Source organism: Typha latifolia, chromosome 15 (assembly GCF_019914945.1).
Source record: "Typha latifolia isolate L0001 chromosome 15, TyphaL0001v2, whole genome shotgun sequence".
Classification (NCBI taxonomy): domain Eukaryota; kingdom Viridiplantae; phylum Streptophyta; class Magnoliopsida; order Poales; family Typhaceae; genus Typha; species Typha latifolia.
This window is the reverse complement of record NC_133100.1, coordinates 4749526-4776412: the sequence shown is the minus strand read 5'-3', so window position 1 is coordinate 4776412 and position 26887 is coordinate 4749526. Positions and strand designations below refer to the sequence as shown.

At 36.3% G+C, this 26887-nt stretch overlaps 1 protein-coding gene across 1 annotated transcript; it reads left to right on the top strand.

The window, feature by feature from the left end:
* Positions 1 to 7024: 7024 nt before the first annotated feature.
* On the top strand, positions 7025 to 25649 carry LOC140801964 (sucrose nonfermenting 4-like protein). The gene is made up of 13 exons (XM_073157364.1): positions 7025 to 7282; positions 7385 to 7421; positions 12704 to 12880; positions 12986 to 13102; positions 13173 to 13232; positions 13679 to 13768; positions 21041 to 21175; positions 21787 to 21931; positions 22022 to 22195; positions 22907 to 22970; positions 24181 to 24247; positions 24992 to 25091; positions 25477 to 25649. Exons 1-13 carry the CDS (start codon positions 7173 to 7175, stop codon positions 25566 to 25568), a joined length of 1368 nt encoding a protein of 455 aa, XP_073013465.1. The 5' UTR covers positions 7025 to 7172; the 3' UTR covers positions 25569 to 25649.
* Positions 25650 to 26887: the final 1238 nt, after the last annotated feature.

The window sequence follows — 26887 nt, the reverse complement described above, 5'->3', positions numbered from 1 at the left end:
GATTACAAAAGACTTTGTTATAATTGGAGATTCACTAGGGAAGCAAGCCAATCCGCTGCTTTGTTAACTACACAGTAAATATGAGAGATTTTGTATGAGCTAAATTTGAATTTTCTCGTAATCATAGATTGAATGTTCGAAGTTAGGGGACAAGTACTTTTGAGGATTTTAACAGAACTTGGGAGTTCGATTCGAGCCACAGACTGCAATTTCCCGTCTGCTCCACTGCCTTCACTGTAATCAACATTGCCGTTGCTTATGCTTTAAGAGCTGAACCAAATATGACACTTCTAGTACCTTTGCACCTCTAATGTTCTCTATAACTAAATCAATAAATGGTTTTTTTTATGCTTGCATATCTCTCATAATTTTCTTATTTTTGTGTGTACTTTACTAAATTTCATATTTGCATGTGCCCTTTAAAAGTTACAGTTATTGAAACAAAAAAATTTAGGTGATATTTGGTTGCACAATAGAGATACTTATTTTTGAAATGCGAGTACGGTAGGATTTGTTATCATGTCTATATTTTGGTTGCATGAATATGTGATCACCTGCAAAAACTAAGATATGTTGTAAATGAACAAAATTTCTTTTTTAATGAGTTATTTGCACTAAAAACACATTGGATTTTTAGTTTTATCAATCAAACTCATTTTATGTTTTCGTTGCATGTCAAATTTTAATATATTTTATCTTTCAACTTTGCCCTCGTTGAATAATGAAAAGAGAGATATGTGATATACATTTAATATATTTTGATTATTTTAGTAAATTGTACTATTATGTCTACTTTTGTCTTAGGAAAATATGTTTAATAAATAATTAAATAGTTGCCTTGTCTCTCACATATATTTATGTAAATACGTAAAATAATTGTGCATACATGAAATAACTATGAATTGTGTTGTGAGAACATTTTAAGTATTATTAGGCCACTTTTGCCTCTAGAAGATATGGACAGTGATAAATATTTACTAATTAATATAAATAAAATCACAAATTATTGTAGTTTGTGAGATCTCCTCTCTTACAAAGTATGTAATTTTTAACCATGACATCATTCTTTTTAGACTGAGAGACTCTGCTATAAGTCAGCTCATGTATGCACATTATTTATTTTTGTGCTTCGATGCTAGTATTTCTTTTTGTATTAAAATTATCCAAATCTTTAACCAGTATGAGAAAATTACTAATCTTTGTATTAATTTAAATAAGTCTAAACTTTTCTTCCCAACCTAACTCTGCGACATTGAAAAAATAATTTTTCGAGCATTCTCTATATGTCGAAGACTAAATTTTTTTTCAAGTATTTAGTAGCCAAAATCTCGCCTAACCATTTGCTTGTCCACAAACACGAGGATTTTCTTGCCAAGGTAGGGGCTAAGTTAGTAGATTGGAAATACGCTTTCTTGTCTCAAACTGTAACAACCCAAACCCAAAAAAACAATTAAAAAATTAAATAAATTTGGGCACGACACGACCGGCCACACTGTGGCCGACCTCGTGCCCATGCAAGCTGCGCATGCAACTTGCATGGTGGGGGCGCCACGCGCCCGCTACCGCTGCCGCAGCCAACGGGCTGCGGCTAGCTAGCCATGGTGGGCCCCGGCGCCGCTGCAACCCCCCCTCCACCGCCTCCTCTCTCTCTCTCTTTAAATCTCTCTTTATCTATCTATCTCTCTCAGTCTCTCTCTCACTCCACTCTCTTTCCACTCTCTTTCGCACTCCTCGTTGCCGTCATCCCGCCGCCACCATCCCGAAGCTGCCGCAGCCGGTGAGAAACTCTCTCTCTCTCTCTCTCTCTCTTGCCCGAGCTCGGGCTTGTCGGAGCTGAGTCGCCAGTAAGAGGCCGGCCGTTGGCTGGCCAGCAGCGGCCAGTGCCCTCGGGCTTGTCGGAGCTGAGTCGCCAGTAAGAGGCCGGCCATTGGGCGGCGGCCAGCGGCCAGTGCCCTCCCCGTTGGCCCAGGTCCGCAAGCTCCTCCCTCACCTCCTCTCTTTCTTCTCTTCCTCTTCCTCTTCTTCTTCTTCTTCTTCTTCTTCTTCTTCTTCTTCTTCTTCTTCTTCTTCTTTCTTCTTTCTTCTTATTTCTTATTTCTTATTTCTTCTTCCTTTCTCCTTTCTTTCCCTCAGCTCCCCTTCTCTCTTCTTCTTCTCCTCCCTTCTTCTTCTTCTTCTTCTCCTCCTTCTCCTTCTTCTTCTTCATCATCATCTTCTTCTTCTTCTTCTTCTTTCTTCTTTCTTCTTTCTTCTTATTTCTTATTTCTTATTTCTTATTTCTTCTTCCTTTCTCCTTTCTTTCCCTCAGCTCCCCTTCTCTCTTCTTCTTCTTCTCCTCCCTTCTTCTTCTTCTTCTTCTCCTCCTTCTCCTTCTTCTTCTTCATCATCATCATCTTCTTCTTCTTCTTCTTTCTTCTTTCTTCTTATTTCTTATTTCTTATTTCTTATTTCTTCTTCCTTTCTCCTTTCTTTCCCTCAGCTCCCCTTCTCTCTTCTTCTTCTTCTCCTCCCTTCTTCTTCTTCTTCTTCTTCTTCTCCTCCTTCTCCTTCTTCTGCTTTCTTTCTTTTTCTTCTTCCTCCTCTGTTTCTACTCCTTTCTTTTCTACACAGTACTTGGCTCGGCCCAGCACTGTAGCAGGTAATGCTGGGCCGAGCCCAACACTAGTGACATTGTTTTATTATCTAATTTATTTTATATTCATTTATTTATTTAATTAGGTATTACTTCCTTAATTAATGTAGATAAATTATTTAGACATTAATTATTTTAATAATAATATATATTCTTCAACATGATGATTATTAATTATAATTAGTATAATTAATGATTAACTAGGTTATAAAATATTATGCATAAATATAGATAATACTTATTTTGATGTAACTATGTATTTATATTTCTATTAGATTAATAGATAGTGTTGTAAATTATAATTATTAAATTTATGTACTGATATTCATAATATATGCAATTTAAGTAATCTTAACAATTTATTATATAATATTGTGTGTAGAATAAGATACTAGTCTTATTAATTAATTATTTTGCATAATTAAGTAAATATTATATAACTTCTAATTAATCAAAATAGACTAAGAAATATAAATTTATTATAAATAGATCTTATCTATACTTATATCCAATTTATAATTGTTTAGCTTTTACTTTATAATTATATATTTAGAATATTAAATAAAAAGAAACGAACCTTTCTTTGTATATTATAACTAGCATTTTATAATAATAGTATGTCATAATATTTGAATCGTACATATAATGTGAATCTAGTTGTGCAAAGTAAAAAAAGTGGTTTTAAACCAAATAAACATTTATATTCTACTTGAACTAATTTTAATTAGATAAATGACTAATTAATATTACTTGAATATTTTTAGATCCTGAACCCCCTTATTTGAGACCTCGTGGACCTTGCTAGCGATGAGTGTCACTCGGTTATTTGATGAACGTGAGAGATGCGTGGTTTGTGTCTTCTGATCAAACTGTGAGTAGTCTTATCCCCTAGACGCCTTTCTCAAATTATGATATATTATATATTATGTACATGCATGTTTTGACCTCCAGCACGATTATATGACTTTATCTATTGATGATTTCAGTTAAACATATTTTATCATTTATTTGATTATGCTGATCTGACATATGAGTACATTGGTGATATGTAGAAATGATTATACTATTATGATTTTATGTCGGGATGATCTCTATCATGAGTATGCATGTGATAGACTAGTAAAAGTATACATGTGTTAGATACATGGTTAGAGTCGGCATTGCATCATTTTTTTCTCGGCTTCTTTACCACATAAATTCCTGACTTGCATGATCTATTGTCGTACTGGATATATGCATATGATTATCATGTATAGGAAATCATAAAAGTACATGTATATGTGTATGTGATGTGATGGCTGGAATGGTATCTGGTCTGGACTGGTACTGAACATACTCTTAGCGTATGGCAGAGTATGGTGATGGCTGATGATTGTACTCTTAGCGTATGATAGGGTACAACTATCATTGATATACCCTTAGCGTATGATAGGGTACAACTATCATTGATATACCCTTAGCGTATGACAGGGTATGATTACTTTCTTCTGAGATACCCTTAGTGTATGGCAGGGTATGATTTATCTATAGAGATACCCTTAGCATATGGCAGGGTATGATTCATCTATAGAGATACTCTTAGCGTATGACAGGGTATGCTCTGAGCTTGTGACATGATGTGTATCGAGTTTTGGGCCAGGTACCGTAGTCCAGCATGGTGGATGATATTCAGAGTTGAGACATATGATTGTGATAGTGAGAGATATATAGATTATATCTGACTCTAACATATACGATTATCTAGTAGTTGGCATGCATCATGCATCATCATTGATGTGACTAGTATCATTAGATCATAATTGTTATACATGATATGTCGTTATATTCGGTAATGTTATATGGTAATTTCATCATGTGATATATTTTTGGTTGAGGATATAATATGCTCATTCATGAGAATTGATTTTATTCATATATATGTAATTGAGGATACATATATACATGTTCATACATGGCATCATGCTACTTTCTAATTCATATTATCCAGTACATGATTTACTCTCTGTTTGGCATCACTGATTCAGGGTAAGGTCTATTCGCTGAGCCTTTTGCTCATGACTCTATTTCTTTTCTAACCCTTTGAGATATGTGGTATGTGATAGTGACTTAAGATATCTTGAGAAGATATTTTAGAACGATGATGAGGTAAGCTATAGATACGAGATGGTATAGATGATAGTTTAACCGGATATTGAGTTGTATTAGTATTTGATATTTATACTCTTTTGTATTAGACGATGATTTGGATATTACAGGTCAAATCATAGTGTACTATTGTATTAGTCAAATCATAGTGTACTATTATATTATTTTGGACTAGGATATTCATATGTTAACCGGTTTATTTAGTTAATAGTATGATTTATTTGATGATGGATTATGTGATCATGGATTGGTTAGCAGGTTTTATTTGATAATGTCATGATTATATGTGTACAAGAGAGTATCTGTGTGTGACAGGCCCCGCCCGACCTGTCGCGTGCGCTGTGCGTGCCATGTGGATGCGTGGGCGTGCACGTGCCCGTGTGGGTGCGTGGGCGTGCACGTGCCCGTGCCGGGCGGGGGCGTTACACAAACAAGACACTTTACCATTATTAACTCGGTCTTAAACTTGATGTCGGTCTACCTCGTCTTCTTCATGGACACCGCTAGCTGTGGTAGATAGGGTAGCCATGCTATACATGAGATTTTTGTGAGAAAAAATCAAATCATAACGTGGTTTCTAACATAGTAAGACATGACAATTAGGGACTTGAGGACAGTTTAGTTGTGATGACCAAAAATGTTCTTTCTATACAATAGGAATTCTCCTAGACTAAGAAATGTGGAGGCTCATTTGGGACTCTATGATTGCTAATTCCTACTGGTTTATTGAAAATTATTAGAAATAATAAATCCACTGATATTGCATGATCTATGGCTCTCCCTTATCCTTCTATGTCATTGGCCTACTTATATTGATGTGAGGACTATCAAAATTTTTACCACGGTCTATCTATAACAACCTATCCTAAAAAATATAAAAATAAAATTTGGGCACGACGTGGCTCGCCACAATGTGGCCGGCCTCGTGCCCATGCAGCGCCACCCATGTAGCTTGGCACTGCATGGGGGCGCCATGCATCGCTTGCCCGGCCAGCTGGACTAGGTGGGCCCCACCCCCGCGCAACCACCACCGACTTTCCTCTCCCCACCGCCTCTCTCTCTCTCTTACTTCTCTTCCAGCTTGCTGGCCGCCGCTACCTCCCTTAGAACTGCCGATCTGTTGCAATACTGGATATATGCATATGATTTATCATGTATAAGAAATCATAAAAATATTTGTGTATGTGATGTGATGGCTGGAACGGTATCTGGTCTGGACTGGTACTAGACATACTCTTAGCATATGACAGAGTATGGTGATGGCTGATGGTTGTACTCTTAGCGTATGACAATGTATAACTATCATTGATATACCCTTAGCGTATGATAGGATATTATGTATGTGATGTGATGGCTGGAACGGTATTTGGTCTGGACTGGTACTGGACATACTCTTAGCATATGACAAAGTATGGTGATGGCTGATGGTTATACTCTTAACGTATGACAGGATATAATATATACCAATAGCGTATGGCTGGTTTATCTCTAGAGATACTCTTAGCATATGACATTATATGCTTTAAGCTTGTGGCACGATGAGTATCGAGTTTGGAGTCGGGTACCATAGTCCAGTATGATAGATGATATTCAGAATTGAGACGGATGATTGTGATAATAATATGCATGTTTTTTCTTTTCTTCACATATTTATATATAAAGTAAAACACATGACTGTTGAACGTCAACAATCCTTCCCTCTTAGCGGAGAACGCCCCATGGTTCTGGATGCACTTTCTCAGAAATAGATGCTATTAATATACAACTCCAAATAAGAACAAAATATCACATGACTTTGTTAAACTAAACTATTTTCTATTATTTATAGTACTAAGTGTCTCATACTTGTAAAAATCAAAGAATTTAACAGATTATAAAAAGCATATAAACTTTGAATTGAAAAATTAAAAGTATATATATGTGTGTATCAATATTAGTAATTAATAAGTAACAGTGAAATTAGGATAAACCCCACTTTAAACCCAAACCCTATTTCCTTTTGTTCTTTTTACTGCTGCTCGTGAAGTAAAAGTCTCTCACTCGGTCTACAGAAACATTATTATATTCCATACCTTTTACCGCGCCAGCCACCAAAGATCCTTCCCTCCACCCCTCACTCCGGCGGAGGCTTCCATACTACTTTTGTTTGTCTCCTTTAATTTTTGATCGAGGACTCTCCACAGCGAAATCTTTCAAAAGTCCCCCTCAAATCTTCCGAAATAGACTCCTCTCTGTAGAAATCTAGGGTTTTGCGAAGCCTACTTATTTATCTCCGATTTGCGTGCAAGAATCCTCCTCTTCTCTTCCCCTTTCCTCTTCTCCGGATTGCTGGTAGAAAGAGATTTGGGTTCAGTCGAGCTTGGAGTTGAATTAGGTAGGATCGGAGGAGGGGGTGATGGTTCTCACGCGATTTTCGTGGCCATACGGTGGTCTGCATATCTCAGTTTGTGGTTCCTTCACGGGGTTCGTGCGTGGTCTCTTGTTCTCTTTGAATTATTCCGTGTTGTCTCGAATTCTGAAGATCTTGACGAAAATTTAAAGTTTTTTCCCGTGTTTTTGTGTAGATGGAGCAAGCCCTATCCAACGGCACTGGTCGAGAGCTCGTAGTGGAGTGATCTTTGATCTCCCTCCTGGTGTTTATCAGGTGCTCTATTGGATGGTTTTTTTTTCTTTAATCTTTAAGTACGGTGGTGTAAAATTTATTATTGCATGTTGGTTCTTGAGATAAAGATGAGAACTGCCATGGTAAACTAGCAAGATATTGTGTTCTTTGGAGGTGAAAATGGAGACTCGGTGATGGATAAATAAGAAAAGCAATATGGTTTCTCTCTAAAATTTAGGGACTTGAAGGTAGTTTCTCACACCAAGCATTGTGAAAGCACTCTTCGCTGATTGGTTATGTTAGAATTGTAGTTTCCGATTTAAGGAGTGACTTTATGTTGCATGCACTTCTTTAATGTTATGTTTCCTTTGTTAAATTTTAAATTCTGATTGATAATTTTTCATATGAAATTCATCAAAGCAAAATCACGTAATGTTCTGTCTTATAGAAACACCTGCAAGTATAATAGAGTTCAGCCACCTCAGCTTTCAATTGCTAAAATAATATGCTTAATATGTGTGTCCGTGTATATATAGTTCCAGGTTTCTGAAAAGTGAAATACTGTAATTCAATTCTCAGTGGCAGTAAGTCAAATTTTTTATGATAGGAACTTAGGAAAATAATCAAAACTGAATAAAGTTGCGCACAGTGTTGAAAAGGCGACACTTTCTTCTAGTAAACATCAAATGAGGTACATGCACTGCATCTATATATATATATATATATATATATATATATATATATATATATATCTAGCTATGACCCGGTTCACTGTCTTTATTTTTAATAATGATTCATTGATATTGGCATGTTGTTGAACTGTGTTCCCCTCTAACCTTTCTAGGTGCTCTCTTTTCCTGCTTTATGTGAATTCATTTCTTTCCCTCTCGATTCTTCCCACATGGCTTCCCGTCATCTTTCTTGCTTTCTTCCCTCAACATCATTTGTTGTACCTTACCATCTTTCTCGTTCCCTTAGGAGTTGAAATAGGTAAAACCTTAACGGCTGTTGCTTATACTAGAACCAATGGCATGGTTTTCAAGGTTTTCTCAACTATCATTCTTTGAATGATCACAAGATAAGTTGGCTGATTTGCACCAGATAAGTTGGCTGATTTTGCAAAGGGAAGCTCGCTGAAGGTTATCATATTAACCTCATAATCACCCAAATCACTCTCTCTCTCTCTCTCTCTCTCTCATATGTATTCCTTCTTTTGTGCAGTTTCTAGTGGCAAATCACCACTGATGAAGCATGATTCTATCTTAATTGGCTTAGATCAACTATCTAACTTTAGGCCATTTGTCCAGCTAGGTATACTTTATTTAATTTAATGAATCAAATAATTTTTGTTGTATAGTATGTCTACCATAAAAATCAATATATATATATATAGTTATAGGATATCAATGTTGAACTATCTATATTATGCTTCCTTGATGAACTAATCATCTGGTGGTCATGGACTTAACAAAGGTGGAATAAAAGAAGTTTATTGTTAGGTATAGTATTTTATATTGTTTTTAAAAACCTTGTTACAGGTTTATAGCCAGCCAATTCAAAATGATGGCACAATTATATTATAAAATTGGAAGATGCTTGTGTTCTGCAACAACTTGCTGAAAACTTTATAATTATCCTTATAACAAGTGAGCTCTTGGAAATGGAGAACTGTTAAAATAATGATCAACATGTCACTGCCATATGCTGTCAAGTCCATTCCATTTACTGTTGCACATTATTATAGTTGTATAAGTTATTTTTCTAAAATGAATATTACTTGCTAATAGTAGGGTTACTTTGTACTATTATGACAAGAAAAAGGGAGAGCTTTAGAGAAAGGTAGTATGCTTCTATGGATAAAAAAGGTGCCAGTATGATGAGGTAATTGATGAAACTTGTTCTCTGTGTAATTATGAAGCACGGATATGGGATATGAGGATACGGCGATACGGATATGGGGATATGATAAATTCTTAAAAGTAGGATACAGATACAACACGGATATGCCAATAAATAAATAAATAATATATTTTAAATTTGTTGTCAACCAATATAACATGTGATAAAAAATGATTATCCTAAAAATAATAAGATAAAGGAAAAGAAACCTATAGATTTAGTATCTACATGTCTAAACCTCTGGACTAATATTGTAACAAAAACTGATATGAAACTCAAAATGTTAGTGAAATATTGAAACTTAATTCAACTATTAATCTACAGATTAATTTTGATCTTTAAATGACTTTTAAGTTATATGTTTAATTCATTATCAAATAAACAAAGTTTTAAAGCATCATGAAGGATTAGATAATCACATATACATATAAAGTATATGTTTTATATCATCTTTTAGCACGAAAAGAAAAAAGAAAAAGTATTGGATGATCAAGAAATGTATCGAAGCCGTATCACGCTGTATTGAAGTCGTATCCTGCCGTATCAGAGCTATATCGGAAAATGAAAAGTAATTTTTTCATTCGTATGTTTCTCCAGCCGTATCCGATACGTATCGGGGTGTGTTGGTGTTGTATTGATATCCGATACGTATCGGATACTGATACGGAGGGGCAAATGAAGTATTAGTGCTTTATAGCTGTGTAGTATTTATTCTGTTATAAGGTGATCTCCTTTAATAGGGTGTGTGGCCATAAAATTATACATCTATAGTCTGTCCTTTATCTCTTAAGTTCTACTATCCTTCTCACGATATGTCAGTTTCCATAAATAACAAAAGAAGAGGAAGTGTATTTCTCTATTGAAATGGTAAGACAGGTTACAAATAGGACGAATTACAATATGGTGTTCAAATTATACTGTCCAACAATTTATACATGTATTGATAGATAAAAGGTGAGGGTGTAAACCAAGGTTCCAAAAATCGGTATCGAGATCGGGATTGACCGTCTGGAAAAACGATACGTATCGACCGTCCATATCGGATCAGATTATTTTAATTAAATAAAATTCTAAATATTATTTAAAAATGTTGAGAAATTTTTAAAAATTTAGAAAAAATTATAAGAAAATAAGAAATAATAATTACTTACATATAAAGCTTAAAAATTAAAAAACTAAAAATCTCTCTTTCTCCCTTTCTTTTTTTCTATTCCTCTAACTATTAGTCTGAAGTATCCATTCTTTTCTACACTTTCTCTTTTTTTATATCTTTCCCTCTCTCTCACCCTCTTTTTTTTTATCTTTCCCTCTCTCTCACCCTCTTTTTTTATCTTTCCCTCTCTCCCACTCTCTTCTTTTTTCCCTCTCTCTCTCTCCCTTTCTTTCTCCCTCACTCTCTCTCTTTCCCTCTCTCTCTCCCTCTCTCTCTAGCTGCTGCGTCAACCAGTAGCTGTCCCTCTCTCCCTCTTTCTCTCTAGCTGTTGCTTTGAGCAGCAGCAGCTGTTAGCCAATTGGCTAGTTTTGGTCCGGATTGGGATCGGCTATAGCCGATCCCGATACATTTCGGCCGATCCCACTCGGGATCGGCTGAAACTAGAAACTATGGCGTAAATGAGCTGAGCTTGAGCGAGCTGGGCCTAGCTCAGCTCGGCTCGAGAGGAAGAAAATCTCGGCTCCGCTCGAGCTCGATTCAAGCTGGAAAAGTTCGACTTTGCATGGCTCGTCTTCAGCTCGATGAGGCTCGAGCTCAGGTCGACGGCTCATGCGCTTAATGGGCTTACATGGGCCGATTTTGATATGTGACTAATATCTAATAGTCTTTATGGAAAAAAATAGCATTTAGTAGGTAGGATTCGAACCCAAACCGACTGGGGTAATAAAATTTATTTTAACCAACTATGCTATCTAATATTTATATATTTATTTTGGTCTATATATATATCGAGCCTATTCGAGCCGAGCTCGAGCGAGCTGACTCTAGCTCGGCTCGGCTCGATTAGCCTTTTGAGCTCAAAAATCTAGCTCGGCTCGGCTCATTTAGAGCTCGAGCTAAGCTTGAGTCAAGCTCTAAACGAGCCTAGCTCACGAGCCTCGCGAGCCGGCGAGCTTTTTTGACAGCCCTAATAAAAGGTGATCCTAGTGGCATACGGTTCCTAGCAATGTAGGGTCTTGAGAGGGTAAAATGTTCACAGCTTTTTATAAGAGATTTATTTTCATAGCCTCATTTGTCATGCCATCAGGATGCCTAGAACAAGGCTTAACAGTCACATTGAGTGATACCTTCTTAAGGATAAAATGATAGAACATTAAAAATGGGGAAGAATTATTTGTGAGTACTAAGTCAGTTCTTGAATGACCTGAAAATATTGACTACAAAGCAAAGTGATGAAAGAAAAACACGTTGGGGATGCCTGTAAATTTGACAGAAGAATATGCAAATAAATTGAGATATTTGAATGCCTGAAAAAGAGACCAAATCAGAATGTTTTTGATAAAATTCATCAAAAGTTATTAGAACTTGAGGAAATTAATTCTAATATTAGCCTATCATGTAGTAGCCCCCTGCCAAAACCAGACTCCTCATCCACTCGACTGCCATATAAGACCTATTCATTCATCTTATCATGCTTGCCAGCTATTGCAAACACCAAAAGGTAACATTCTTTGCTGAAAATATTTCAGACAATAGGTCAAAGTTTAGTGGCTGTAATAATGTGCCAATAAGGATGCGACGTAGTCCACATCGCTGGCCTCCTGGTTGCGGATAAGAAGTCCCACTGTCATAAATAAGAGCAGTAGGACCATCATGGGATTTCATTTGTTCACGGAGGAGTTAGCATCAGTCAGAAGAGATTTTGTCTTCATTAGTTCTTCATTTTTCTATGCTATAAAGGGAAAGTTAATTTGGGAAGTGATGAGAAGATGAACGGTGAAAAGCGGTAAACAAAAATTAAAGGATACAGAGCTGGATCGGGTAGGAACCACCTCACACTGTAATTTGCTGGTAAGATTAAAATATTATATGGCCGCATTCTGTTTTAACTTTTTAACAGAATTTATCCACTTCTGTGCCAACTAGTACTGAAATAATTGTGTTACCTCTCGTTGAGTTATTTATGTTCTTAATCCAAAAGGTGCTCATTCTTTTTAAACTTTTTATTAGATGCTTTTTTGTGGGCCAAAAGTGAGTTGATAACATCTCTAGCTTAGAGTGTTTTTATCAATTTCCACATTCTGATTGACCTATATTTTTTGGAATTAGGTTGGTGAGCCAGCTCTTAGACTTAAATAAATGGGTTGGATGACTTTTCCACTCTTTAGCTGCATGTTTTCAACTTTCCATGGCCTGTTTATACTTAAGAATGTGTTGCCACTTACTTTTCATGATCTTCATTTTTTTGATATGATCTTGTGGTGGATTTCAGTACCGATTCTTGGTTGATGGTATCTGGAGGTGTGATGAACAGAAGCCTCGTCTTGCTAATAAATTTGGAGTAGTGAACAATGTAATCGTTGTAGAGGAGCTTTCTACTGCAGTTGTCCACCTTGAACCATACATGTTCAGAAGCATGAATTTGGATGACGGGATTCCTTTGTCAACAGTAAGTTCCACATCTCTGTAACTCTTGCATTTTCTTGTTGGTCTACAACTTATCACAATAATAATTGCAACTGTGGTATCTTCATGGCATAAAATGTTTATGCAGATGCCTCCGGAGCCATTGCATCAAAATTCAGATGCACGCATACAAGTTTTTCGTCATTGGGTCTGTGCACTCTTGTCACAGATTACGATATTTGACATTATTCCAGTGTCAAGCAAGGTCAGGGTGCATTCTTTTCTTCTATGATGTATAGCTTTCAGTATGCTAAATTATGATTTAAACTTTTCAGGTCTCTCTAATGGATGTTCAATTGCCTGTGAAACAAGCATTCCGTATCATGTACGAGGAAGTAAGTTCCCCTTTGCAGATTTCAAGAATTATTTTGGTATTTCCTTATTTAGTTTTGGTATCCTTAGGCTCAGGGTCCATATATACTCAGCCTTGGCATTTAGATATATCTTTCTTGCAATGGATAGAAATAGCATTTGTTGATCTGGAACTGATTCCTGTGCCTGCATAAGGTCTTCTCAATCAGTGTTGAAATTGAACTTATGATTTCCTTTTAAGATGCCTGCATACCCAATGTTTAATTCAGAAATGACAAGCATCAAGAAAATGATTTTCAACATGTATATTCATTTAAATATATATTTCCTGGGTTAAACTTTGATGAAATTTAGTTTATAGTTTGCGTCAAGTTATATTAATTATTAAGAGTCTATTTGCACTCTCTCTGGAAGTTAATTCTCTAGATATGAATGGTAAAATTGACTATAAATCTACTCCTACTGATAGGGCTTGGCTGTAGTCCCTCTTTGGGATGATTCAAGAGGAAATTTGGCAGGCATGCTTACAGCATCTGATTTCATATTCATACTGAGAGAGGTTTGATTATTTTCGTTGCTTAGTTTATCTTTTATTCATATTAATTACTGGGACTCCATATATTTGTGTCTTTTTTCTTTTTCATGTTTAGCATTTTATTCATGTCATATATTGAACCGGAAGATACTAAAACGTTACCTGCTGAGAACGTTATCCTTTTTTATACATACAAAATGAAAACAAATTAATAGTAATTGAGGAAAATGTGGACAAATACTTTACTGCATCAGAAACTAACTCAGTTGCTTTACGCCTACTCATCAACAACCTACATACTTTACTGGAGTTTTTGACCAAACTAGACCCATTTTATATATTCTTTTAACGAAATAGACTAAACTCAAACTTATTATCAAATGAGGTCTAATTTACTGTAGCCCTAACATAAATGCGGGATTAGTTCAGCGTTTTTATCGTCAGACAGTTTTTTTGCCTTAATTGCTGAGAGACTAAGTTAAAGATATTTATGTACATAAAACGCTGATCAGTTTAGTATTTTAAGACCTGACAATGTTGATCGGTTCAATTCAGCGTTTTCATTAGGGCTATAATGAATTAAATCCCATTTGGTAATAAGTTTGAGGGATAGTCCATTTCGGTAAAAATTTTTTGGAACAGGGCTAGTTTGGTCAAAAACTCTATTTTACTGCATCAGAAACTTACTCTGTTGCTTTGCGCCTACTCATCTACAATCTTTTAAGGAGGTGAGCCATTGAGGCAATGGAGTGTTCTGCTGGATCCCACTTTCACTTGCTGAATTATATGTGCAGCCATTGAAAACATTGAGACAATAATCAAAGGTTGCAAGCCTTTTCTGATTGACCTTTAGGAGAAGATCCATGACATACTTGCATCACTACTTAGATTTAACCAGAACCATTCTTGCTATTTTAATAAGTATAGCTGCAAGTAGTGGAATGCAGCAAAGTTAGATTTTTCATCATATGCTTTGTCAGGTTCTAGACAAAGATTCAATGGTTGTGGATTTAAAGACCAAAAAAAAGTTCTGTCTGAAAGAATTGAGATTGCTTTGTCACAACCAATTAGCTAGCAATGATTTCATAGAATTCAGTTCTTAGGTGAGATTTTGTTTGTAGTGTGACTGTGTTAGTTGGCCAGGCCTGATTGATCTATGCCTTTGGTTGGCCAGGCTTGATTGATCTATGCCTCTGTTGGCATGTTAAACTGTCAGCTGGACCTGCATTTGCCAAAGCAATTTAACATACCATGGCCCAAAGGGAGTTTAGTTTACCTTCATTTTTCATATTCTTTGGCAGTTGACTCCCATCTGGAACTTCAAAATTTCGAGCTTGAATGGCACCCAAGGAACTAATGATTGAAGAATGGGCCTTCTCTTCTTCCCTTTTTTCTTTGGTTAGCAATGGGGTGTCAATGGACGGGTCTAGGTCTTATAGTGGTCACGCCCACTGGCAGCCTTCCATCCTGGCTGCTTTATTATTGCTAGTTTATTCTACTATTTGCCAAAGAAGATCAGAATATTACAAGATTTGATTCATTTTGTTTTTGCTTGGTCCTAGATATCTGTAGCACCATAATTGATCAACAAATTGCTTAGGACTGCAATGTTTTCAACAAAGTGGAGTCTGACCTCTGAAGGGCTCTTAGATTTGCAAGCATGCCTTGATATGAAACTAAGGAGCTGTCCTAGACACACTTATGGAAAAATTCTTCTAGGATATGTTTATGCACCTACATGATCTCTCTCTCTCATTGGCCTAGATTAGGGGTGTAAACGAGTCGCGGCTCGAAATGACTTTCGAGCCTTCTAATTCTGCTCAGGCTCAGCTCAGCTCAGCTCAACTCGAGCCAAGCTTGAGCTAGGCTAGACCGAGCTCGAGCCGAGCCCGAACCTATTATCAAGCCGCCGTATCTCTTTCTCTCTCGCTTCTCGCCACTCAGGTTACTACCCAATTCGCGACCGACAATGGCAGAGCAGAAGAACTGACAGACATGGGAGTTGCCCGGGTTCGAACCGAGGAGGCCATTCGAGCACGAAGAGTTTCGCACTCGTCTCCACGGTCAGGAGACTCCCCCCGTCTGATGCAAATCTAATATAAATGCAATGTTTTGGAGAACAATTGACCTAAACAAGTAACTAAAGTGAAATATAGCAAGCAATAACTGATAAAAAGTTAATTGATTAAAAAGATCACTACTAGATGGAAGGAGAGAAAATCACTCAGATAAGGCAGTAGCTTCCTCAACTCTCAAATAGGTATGTTGATAGTAGAAAGGCCTAATATATGAGGTAAGGAAAGACTGTAGAGTTTAGGTTTACCAATAAATGGAATAGTAGTGCTCTTACTTTGAAACCAAGTCCTCCTCTTCACGTCCGGGCACCCAAAGATTCTCTTTTACTACTGGAATCTTCTGGACAGCAGCAGTAACTAACGAAAAAGTAGAAATTAAAGAAGGAGAGAGGTTTAGAGAGGAAGTAGAAGAGATTAGTGAAGAATCTTAAGACAGAATAGGAGAAAGGGAGAGAAAGGAGAGAGAAAGAGAAGAAAAAGAAGATCACAGGGGAGAAAGTGAGAGATCTCAAATAAATCTTGTTCCAACTTGTCTTTGTTTCTCATGCAATAACTCTTAAATAGGTTAACAATTTTGATTCTAGCTGATTCTAATAGGACTCTAATTGATCATCTTACCTAAATTAACTAACCCAATTTAGGTAATAAATCAATGTAGACATCCCCCACATATAAGTTTACCATAACTATTAATTGAGATTCTAATAGGAATTTATTTCTTAATAGGATCCTAATTGATTAAGTCTTACCTAAATTGACTAACCCAATTTAGGTAATAACTCAATGCGGATATCCCCCGCATATAGGCTACCATATCTATTAATTGACTAATTCAATTGATTATTTGAATTAAAAATCAACAATTAGACCAAAATTGGACTCAAGCAATTTTATTTTGCCCACATCAATTCCCTGTGGATGGGAAAAATCTCGACTCCGACGAGATAGCCTCCATATACTTCTGATGTAGATCTTCTTGTAGTCCCCTTAATTCATCTTCCGCAATCCGCTAGTGTCAGAAATGTAGCGATCTTTCCATTGAACCAAACATCGTCGGTGTGTACCCGATCGTGTTTTGGTCTCACGCACATCAAGTATATCATCAATCTGGTCAGTGAATGTCGACTGCTCAAAAGGTAGTGATCTAACATCTGTTGGTTGCATTGGGCCTCCATGATATGTGAATAAATCAGCAACACTGAAGATCGGTGAAATAGACATCTCAGGTGGAAGTTTTAACAAATAAGCATTACTTCCCAACTTGACAAAATCTTTCTCTCTGCGGTGTTGGTTTGCTGCTTCCTTATATTTATTTGTAGATACCTGCAGCTTTTCAAGAATATCTTGGTGCATTTGGTGAATTATTTGAACAAAGGTTTCAACATCAACACTATTTCTTCTATTATATGGTATAGGGGTTCTATCAAGGTAGTGGGAAATAGGATGGCCATATATACTCTCAAAGGATGATTCTCCAGTGGATCTATTAATGGAACTATTGTAAGCAAATTCAGCTTGAGAAAGAACTAGATCCCACTAAGAGGGTTTCTCTCTAAATAAACACCTCAATAGATTACCCAATGATCGATTAACTACTTCAGTTTGACCATTTGTTTGAAAATGATATGCACTACTATATTGTAATTTAGTTCCCCGTTTAGACTATAAAATTCTCCAAAAATGACTAAAAAATTTTGTATCCCTATTTGAAGTAAATGATTTTAAAAAACCATTCATATGAACTACTTCTTTAAAAAACAAATGTGCTATATGAGATGCATCATATGATTTTTGACATGCGATGAAATATGCCATTTTAGTGAATCTGTCAACAACTACAAGAACTGAATCAATTTTACTTATTAAAGCATATACTAAGGGTGATTCAGTCATGTCATGCTGGAATTTATTCTTTTCAAGAATTAACATGATTTTATTGTCAAGGCTTACATGGTCTTTTGTCTCTTGTTTTCTAGGATATGGTGCATCCCTTTGTGGATGTAAAGTTACTTGTACATTGTCCTTAATAAAAGTGTATGTATTTTTCTCCCCATTATGCATTATCTTCCTATCATATTGCCAAGGTCGACCTAACAAGACATGACATACATCCATAGGTACTACGTTACACCAAACTTCATCCTTATATGATTTACCAATTGAAAATTTAATTAGGCATCTAGTTGTAACATAAACTTCACCCCCACCTTTAAACCAAGCAATCTTATAAGGTTTATGCAACTTATCAGTTTTCAGATTAAGCTTATCGATCATTTCCTGAGCAACAAAATTTTCTGTACTTCCACTGTCTATGATGACTGAACATAATTTTCCATTCGATGTGCAAGTAGTACGAAAGAGACTTCGCCTGAGCCACATATCCTCATGTGGAGCCCTTGGCGTTAGCATTACACGATGCATAACAAGTAATTGGCCTTCAGTATCACCAATTGCTTCATCTTTAGAGATGTCATCTTCTAATTCATTCTCATGTTCATTTTGACCTTCATCATTAGTTAACTCTTCTTCTTGCTCAATCAAATTAGATTGGTGTGTGAACTTTCTTAGAGGACAATCAGAAGAACGATGACCAGGTTACCTACATTTGAAACAAGTTAAGGGTGTAGGTCCTAATATACCTTTACTCTTAGCAAGTACATCAGAATTAGACTGAGGAAGGACTGTTTGTGTTGATTCTGGTGGTTCCTTCTCGACAACTTGCATCCTAGTTGTGCCTTTATCTGAATCAATTTTACAAAACCCTTGTCTTCTAAGTTTAGCTTCAGCCTTTGTGGCTTTGCTATAATCTATGTCAAGGCGCAAGGCATCACACATGGTTAACTCATCTTGGATTTGAGGTCGCAACCCATTAGTGTAACGAGCAACCTTTTGCTCTTCACTTTCTTGTAGTTCATTTCATGCAAGTAAAGAATAAATTCTTCAGTGCATTCTTGTACAGTTTTGGATCATTATTGCAAATTTTGAAGTTTTTGGAGAAGTGTTTGTGTATAATCAATAGGTAAAAACTTCCCTTTAAACTTTTCTTTCATACGGGTCTAGGAATTGATTTTATCTTTTCCTTTTCTGATTCGATCATTTTGGATTTGTTTCCACCAAATTAACGCATGACCTTTCAATTTGAGGCTAACAAATTTTACTTTTTTGTCTTCTGGGATTTCTTTCCATTCAAAAAATTGGTCTATATGGTTGATCCAATCTAAAAATTCATCAGGTAATAATCGCCCTTCAAATTCCCTAACATCAATCTTAATTCCCTCATCCCACCTATCAGCAGACCTATGTCTCATGTGATGTGCATAATAATTCCTATCATCATCACTCCCTATATCTTGGATAGAAGTGTTGCCTTGTCTAGATGCTCTAGGAATATTCTCTGGTTGTGGATTGACTTGGATGTTACCTAAGTGTTGTAAAATTTGATCCATTCCTTGTTGTAGTTGTAGAATTTGATGTTGTAGTTGTGTAACATCTTCTCTAATATCAGTTGTGTTAATATTTGCATTTGACATGATTCCAAAATAAGCTAGACAGATAAAGAACCTCTTTTTTTTATAGAAAAGATGCTGAACTATATCTATATGCAAGCAAACCCAAGGAAAAGAAAATTTGCTCTGATACCAATTGATGCAAATCTAATATGAATGCAATGTTTTGGAGAACAATCGACCCAAACAAGTAACTAAAGTAAAATATAGTAAACAATAACTGATAAGAAGTTAATTGATTAAAAGGATCGCTACTAGATGGAAGGAGAGAAAACCACTCAGATAAGGCAGTAGCTTCCTTAACTCTCAAGTAGGTATGTTGATAGTAGAAAGGCCTAAAATATGGTATAAGGAAAGAATGTAGAGTTTATGTTTACCAATAAATAGAATAGTAGTGCTTTTACTTTGAAACCAAGTCCTCATCTTCACGTCCGGGCACCCAAAGATTCTCTTTCACTATTGGAATCTTCTAGACAGCAGCAGTAACCAACGAGAAAGTAGAGATTGAAGAAGGAGAGAGGTTTAGAGAGGAAGTAGAAGAGATTAGAGAAGAATCTTAGGACAGAATAGGAGAAAGGGAGAGAAAGAAGGTGAGAGAGAGAGAAGAAAAAGAAGAAGAAGATCACAGGGGAGAAAGTGAGAGATCTCAAATAAATCTTGTTCCAACTAGTCCTTGTTTCTCATGCAATAACTCTTAAATAGGTTAACAACTTTGATTCTAGCTGATTCTAATAGGAATTTATTTCCTAATAGGACTCTAATTGATCATCTTACCTAAATTGACTAACCAAATTTAGGTAATAAATCAATGTGGACATCCCCCACATATAAGCTTATCATAACTATCAATTGAGATTCTAATAAGAATTTATTTCTTAATAGGATCCTAATTGATTAAGCAATTTTATTTTGGTCAAATTGAAGATTGATGCCCACATCACCGTCCCGCCATTGTCGCCCTTTCCGCTCTCCGAGACCTCAGCTTCCTCGACCTTGTGACGCCAGAGATCGGGACGCCGGATGGTGGTGGTGGAGGAGGAGGAGGGACTGTGGGGAAGGAGGAGGATTTGTTTTGGTGGCTTTGGGAATTTGGGATTTGAGCGATGGAGGTTGTTGGGATTTGTTGAGATTTGAGAATTTTTAAGATTTAGGATTTGATGAGTATATATACCGAGCCTATCGAGCCCAGCCTGAGCGAGCTAGCTCTAGCTGAGGCTTGGCTCGAAATTAATATCGAGCCGGTTTCAGCGGCTCGGGCTTGGCTCAGCTTTGACCGAGCCTAGCCAGACTTGAGCTTTAGCTGAGCCGAGCCCGAGCCAAGCCTGAGCCGCTTGTCAAGCTTGACAGCCCTAGCCTAGATAATAGCCTTTCTATGTTGCTTCTCCGCATGGGCAAACTTTTTGCACCTGAGGAAGATGCAAAGCTTCTCCTTTTTCCAGCCTTATTCTCACCAGCATGTCAAATTTTCCTAGCAATAGCATGTCCTACACGCTTGCCTTGTATAATTACAAATTAAGAAAAAATGCATTTACTTACTATGCTTTATTTGGAAATGTCCATTTTTCAATAACTCACTTTCTGTTATGCAATAATGCAGAACATCTTTGCTATATTTTGAGATCAAGACAATATATTTTACCAGCCAGCACTAGAGCGGTTCTCTATTTTATTCGCCTCTTTTCTATTAGATAGTTTCGTAATTGTCAAACATGCAGTTGCAGAAAAATATACAAGCTCTTGCCAATGAAGAGCTTGAAATGCATTCTGTTTCTGATTGGAAAGAAGGAAAACTACAACTGTACAATGGACCTGATGGAGCTATGGGTAGGCACAGAAGGCCTTTAATTCATGTAAGATTCGCCTTTGCATTAACTTGTGAATTGTAATTCTTTCTTCTTATTTCTGGTTGATAACAAAGTAACCTTCTTTGAACATGGTTACTGTTGTGTAGAAGTGAGCAACATTTTATTCCTATTTATTTTCTCAAGTACATATGAAGAGCTAACCACCCTGATTTGGTGTGCAAGTGATTGGTTGCCACTATCATTGGTGGCTTGACAATCTAATTTTGAAACCTTTTGTATTATATACAATAATACAAAGCAAAAGCTGACGTAGCTTTATCTCAATTATCCTTATGATTCTGAAGGAGGGTGTCACACTGCCACTTCATGTGATTGTAATGCTTGCCTGTTGCATCCAAGTGGTCATGGTTTCAATTATGCCAGTTCCTATTCCTCATACAGTTGTTATACTTTGTGTGATTGTAATGCTTAATGATCATGATTAAGACAACTGTGTCAGTTCCTATTTTTCATATAGTTGTATCTGAATTTTAGAGGAATTATCATTTCCAATTGGTTGTTAATTGTAATATAATTAGGCAAATTATAGTGACTTTTTCTCTCGCATAATTTTTGATAATTTTCGTTGCTTATTAAGTTTCTTAATCTTTCTGCAGGTTGGTGATACTGACTCTCTGAAGTACGTGGCTTTGATGATTGTGCAAAATAACATATCATCAGTTCCGATACTTAATTATTCCTTGCAGAATGCAGTATCCATGCCCTTGTTGAATCTTGCAACCCTTCCTACTATTTTAAAATGTAAGACAATTTGCCCCTGCATGCAACTCTCTTTTTTATTTCTTTTATATTTTGTCCTGCCGGCTCATTTCTATACTATTTCATATCCAGTTATCTGCACGAATATTGGAGAACATATTGAACAATTTTCACTTCTCCAATATCAGATTTGCAGTATTCCTTTAGGCACATGGTTGCCAAATACTGGTATCGGTACTAGGCACCAACTGGCAATTTTACGTCATGATGCCCCTCTGATTTCTGCCCTAAATTTGCTAATTGAAGGTACATGTTTAAATTTTCTTCTTAGTGTATTTAAAAATGATAGTTTGATTGCTTTATTGTTTTGAAATTGATAACTAAAGAAGAAATTTAATTCATATAATCCCATGCTATCGTCTTGTACAGATACAAGGTAGAATATGCAACTTTATTTAGCAAAGCTACTATATGTTTTATATGTTCATCAGAAAAGAACTTTTTCTGAAGATAATTTTTGACATTTGTATGACTAACTGGCACTTATGAATCTCGTAACTATAACGACTAAATATCATCAAAGAATTATAATGAGGTATTTCTAGAGTGAGCAGAGTACAAATTTACAATCTTCCTTCCTAAATGATTATCATTTCTTTTATCCTAGCTTTCAAAGCGACCAAATGATATTTCAAGTTGAAAACCAACTTGTTCCACATAATTATTTTTTTGCTTTTGTGAAAAGTGTTTTAATTGGTGAAGGTATTTTCTTTTTGTTTCTTTTTGATCCCTTAAAATTGATCCAGGAAACTGAGACTTAGTGTTAAAAGCTATCTAACTACCAAGTTTCAGAAAATGCTCTTTTAACTTGAATGCCTTCAGACTTTTCAGCTAAAATTAGATTGCTAGCAAGTTGTAAGATGAAGATATGTTTGTTGTGCTGTTATAGAAGTTGCAATCATGCAAAATTATCTCTGTGATATTGTACCATCTACTTATTCTTACCTTTCCATCCAGCTAGGGTAAGCTCCATTCCAATAGTTGACGACAATGGATCATTGCTTGATGTGTACTCTCGCAGGTATCAGTTCTTTTCATAGACATATTCATAGACATGCATATCCTGTGAAGATGATTAGATCATTAGAGTTATTGTATATTAAAAGATTAACATTAAAAAAAAGTAAATATCAGAGTTGTACTTGAGCAGTGATCCTACTATGAGGGTTTTAGTTGTTTGGGCTTGCTCAAGTATTCATAAATTTAGTGGACCCAGGCCTTGTTCTAACCTGAAAGTTCTGAAGTACAGAACAAGCTGTGTTTGAGTGAATTTCAGTCTCTTGAGTGTCTTCTATGCAATCGGCAGATAACCTAGCATTGAGGCACTTTCTGAGCTTGTTCTTGGCCCAAGTCTTGCTCATTGTCAAAGTTTTAATCCTTGGAATAGTTGGACATAGGTCCATCCTAGCCTAGATGGTCCTTTGACTCCTCTATTCAGTATCAATTTTTCCCTTTAAGATTGTTTTCTGGAGTCCCTGCTAGAAGCGACCTAAATAGTTAAATCTGCACTTCTCTTTTCCATTCTTCTGTATCTTGTAACATTTTGCACAAACTAAGATATATGTGCATTTAGTCTGGTAGGTACAACTTACAAGTATTGAATAAGCAAGTAGAACATAATTTCTTCTTGGAATATCAGTCTATATGTAAAAATGTGGAGAAGATCATTAACAGAATAAGCATTAAGCGTAACAGAGACCATCTCCTAATCATACTACTATTAATCCCATCACATACTGTATACCAATGCTTTATTTTGGAGTGGTTGTTTCTTAATGTTTTTCATTTAGTATTAAAAATCTTTTTATGTGATTTTCATTATTTACATCCGTGAGCATGAAAAGTTCTCAGTCCAGGATATATCTGAACTGCAACTGCTGAATGCTTTATCCTGGCTAGACAACTCATTGCAACTTAGAGATGAGAACTTTTCTCTCAGAACTCTTGATTCTGGTATCATTTATTTGGATGTTCTATAGCCATCTTATCTTTCTTTGAGTTTATATACCCTATTTAAGCAGCTTTAGAAGTCAAATTCTCTCTTGAGAGGATCTTTTGCTGAGTTGAGATACCCTAAATAAAGCAGCTCTCAGAAGTCAAATACTCTCTTATAATGGGATGCTGAAGAAAGAGGCCTAGGATCCAATTTTCTGTCAAATTTTATTGCAAACTTTCAATATTTCTGCACATGGAAAGTCTAAAATGAAAGTCATTTCTTTTCATTCGTGCAGTGACATTATGGCTTTAGCAGAGGATATCTATGCTCACATTCAGCTTGAGCAAATGACTGTGGAGCATGTAAGTCAAGTTTTTTTCTTATTCATAGTTCACCTTTGTTTCTTAGCCCACCAGCAGTTTTAACATTAACATTACGTATGATGTCACTTCTGTATGGTATGTTGCTTATAATGCTGGAGTTCTTGAGAGTAACTCATACTGCTGGAGTTGTGTATTATATAAGATATTTTACTGATAAACTAAGAATTTTTAGGATATTTTACATGATAGAGTAGAAGTTCATGCATGAAAGTAGCTTGTTCTATCTGACTACTCTTGCATCACATTGATATTTCTTTTGTTTATATACCGATTTGTATGTTTATCATGTTTATCTTAGACTGAATATAGAGCTCTGAATTGCTGGTTATTTCTGTTCTGCAATATTTTGTTGTATCTTTTCCAACTTCCAGGTGTTATATATATATATATTTTTTTTATGAAAGTATGTTATATTTCTTGATAATGGTCTTTACACCTTAAACACATCAACATGAGCAAGGTTTCAATCATAAACTACATTACATATTGCATATATACTAGATTTAATGATGCTGGTACTTCATTAGGCGATGGAGTGGAGTGTGCATTTTTGGTCACATGGTACTACTGGATTTGGCAGATATTTTTCTTTTCTTTATGAACTGATCATGTCAGTTGAGATCTAAATTTTTTTTTTCTCTACTAGACATGCTTTCCATTGGTTGATAAGATAAGATAGACATTATCATTTCTGAGACAATGATTCATTTTATCTGGTTTCAGGCTCTGGAACAGGTTTACCGAGTGAATGGCAGGAGACGATGCCCCACTTGTTTCGGTTCAACTCCCTTCCATGAGATTTTGGAAAAATTATCTCATCCAGGTATTAGAAGGATGAACACACACATTATATATATAGAGTTGAACTTCAACCTTTACATGAAAACTTTGACAAAAATTTAACAACTTTTTGGCCACTGAATGCATCTCGACATCTGGAATAGCTCATGTTAAGATGAAATAAAGTGAGAGTACTTTTCCTCTCTCCATGTTAGGATTAATTTTTCACAATCGCAATTTGCAGCAAATGGCTAAGAAAGTGTTAAATTTCTTGCAAAGGAAGTTCCCGGTCTAACTCTTACATAAGCAGACGCGCACACAGACGCATAGAGAGAAAAGACGCACCCACACTACATACATAGGTTTACATATATCTAGCATTTCATGTAAGTAGTGGATGGAAGCTTCTGACATTTCTCCCTTACCAGGAGTGCGCCGGCTTGTCGTCGTTGATGCTAGAACCAGATTTGTTGAAGGCATAATCTCATTGAGAGATGTTTTTACATTTCTCCTTGGTTAATATCTTTGTATAGCCCTCTTATTTATAGTGACATTTTGTTAGCAACACTGGATTAAAGTAATAAAATCTTCATTTGAGCAATTGAATCTGTGTTTCCACTTCCAACTCCAGTACTGTCGAACGTCTCACTATCTCTTTCTGTTTACTTGTTGTTTCTAAGAGCTCTGGCTTAGCAAACTCCATGGTGCATGCAGGCAACCGCATCAACCTGCCCTTAAAAACATCACAAATCTGATCCACCTCAATGGAACTACAACCTACATTCTTCCTTACTTTCCTGTCATCCATCAGCTTCCTCATCCTTGCAACATCTTCCCATCTCCTCGTAGTTGCATAAATTCCAGCCATGATAGAATAAATCCCACTGTCTTCAGGGTTCAGCTCCAACAGATGAACTGCAACCTCTGCAACCTCCACATTTCCATGAATCCTGCAACCCCCGAGCATGCCACCTGATACGTGTAACTGTCGCCTTCCATTGGCACCCCTTCTATCATCTCCATTGCTTCTTTTATGAGCCCTGCCCGACCGAGCAAATCAGCCATGCATCCATAATGCTTCAGCTCCCGAACTACCCCGTAAACTGTCTCCATCTCACTAAAGAGTCTCCTCGCAGTTTCTACAAGGCCCAAATGGCTACATCCGACCAGGACGCCCAAGAAGGTCCCCCCATCTGGTGAAACACCTACAACTCGCATCCTATCGTAGTACTCAAGCGACAGCTCCCCATGCCCGTGCATGGCAAGCCCGACAATAATGGCATTCCATGTGAACAAATTCTTGTGTCGACTCGACTCAAAGATCTCTATAGCAACATTAATGCAGCCACACTTGGCATACATGTCCACAAGCCCCGTTCATAGATACACACATTTAAGGTAACTCTATTCTGCTGTATGTATTCATGAATAGCTCTGCCTTTATCCAACACCCCAGCTAAGGTTATCATGCATGACGAGTATGTGTGTTTCTATTTTTGTATGTATATATACACATATAGTATTTAGTAGGTAATATCTAATTGCCTCCACTGGGTTCTGAACTCGTTTACATTGTAGCTATGGTAATTGGAGTTGCAGCAAATTAAGATTTCATCATCTGTGGGGTTACTATTAGCAGTCTAGTTCTTAGTTTACCCAAATAAAATTTATTCATTATACTTATCTATACACTGACTTTTAACATAGAGGCAGTTTAGGGTTGACTTGAGATGATTATCTGTTATGATTTCAATTTGTGATTTCTCCATATTTACTCGCTGTAAGTGACTATCTTTTGAAAGTTTCACTCTTGAGGTTTACAAGGCTATTAGCTATTTG

What these genes read in the sequence shown, in the direction of transcription:
- LOC140801964 (XM_073157364.1), top strand. Translation starts at nt 7,173, where the DNA reads ATGGTTCTCACGCGATTTTCGTGGCCATACGGTGGTCTGCATATCTCA. An exon ending in TTATTCCAGTGTCAAGCAAG is followed by an intron (nt 13,103 to 13,172) that starts GTCAGGGTGCAT and finishes TAAACTTTTCAG; the next exon opens with GTCTCTCTAATGGATGTTCA. An exon ending in ACAGAAGGCCTTTAATTCAT is followed by an intron (nt 21,176 to 21,786) that starts GTAAGATTCGCC and finishes ATCTTTCTGCAG; the next exon opens with GTTGGTGATACTGACTCTCT.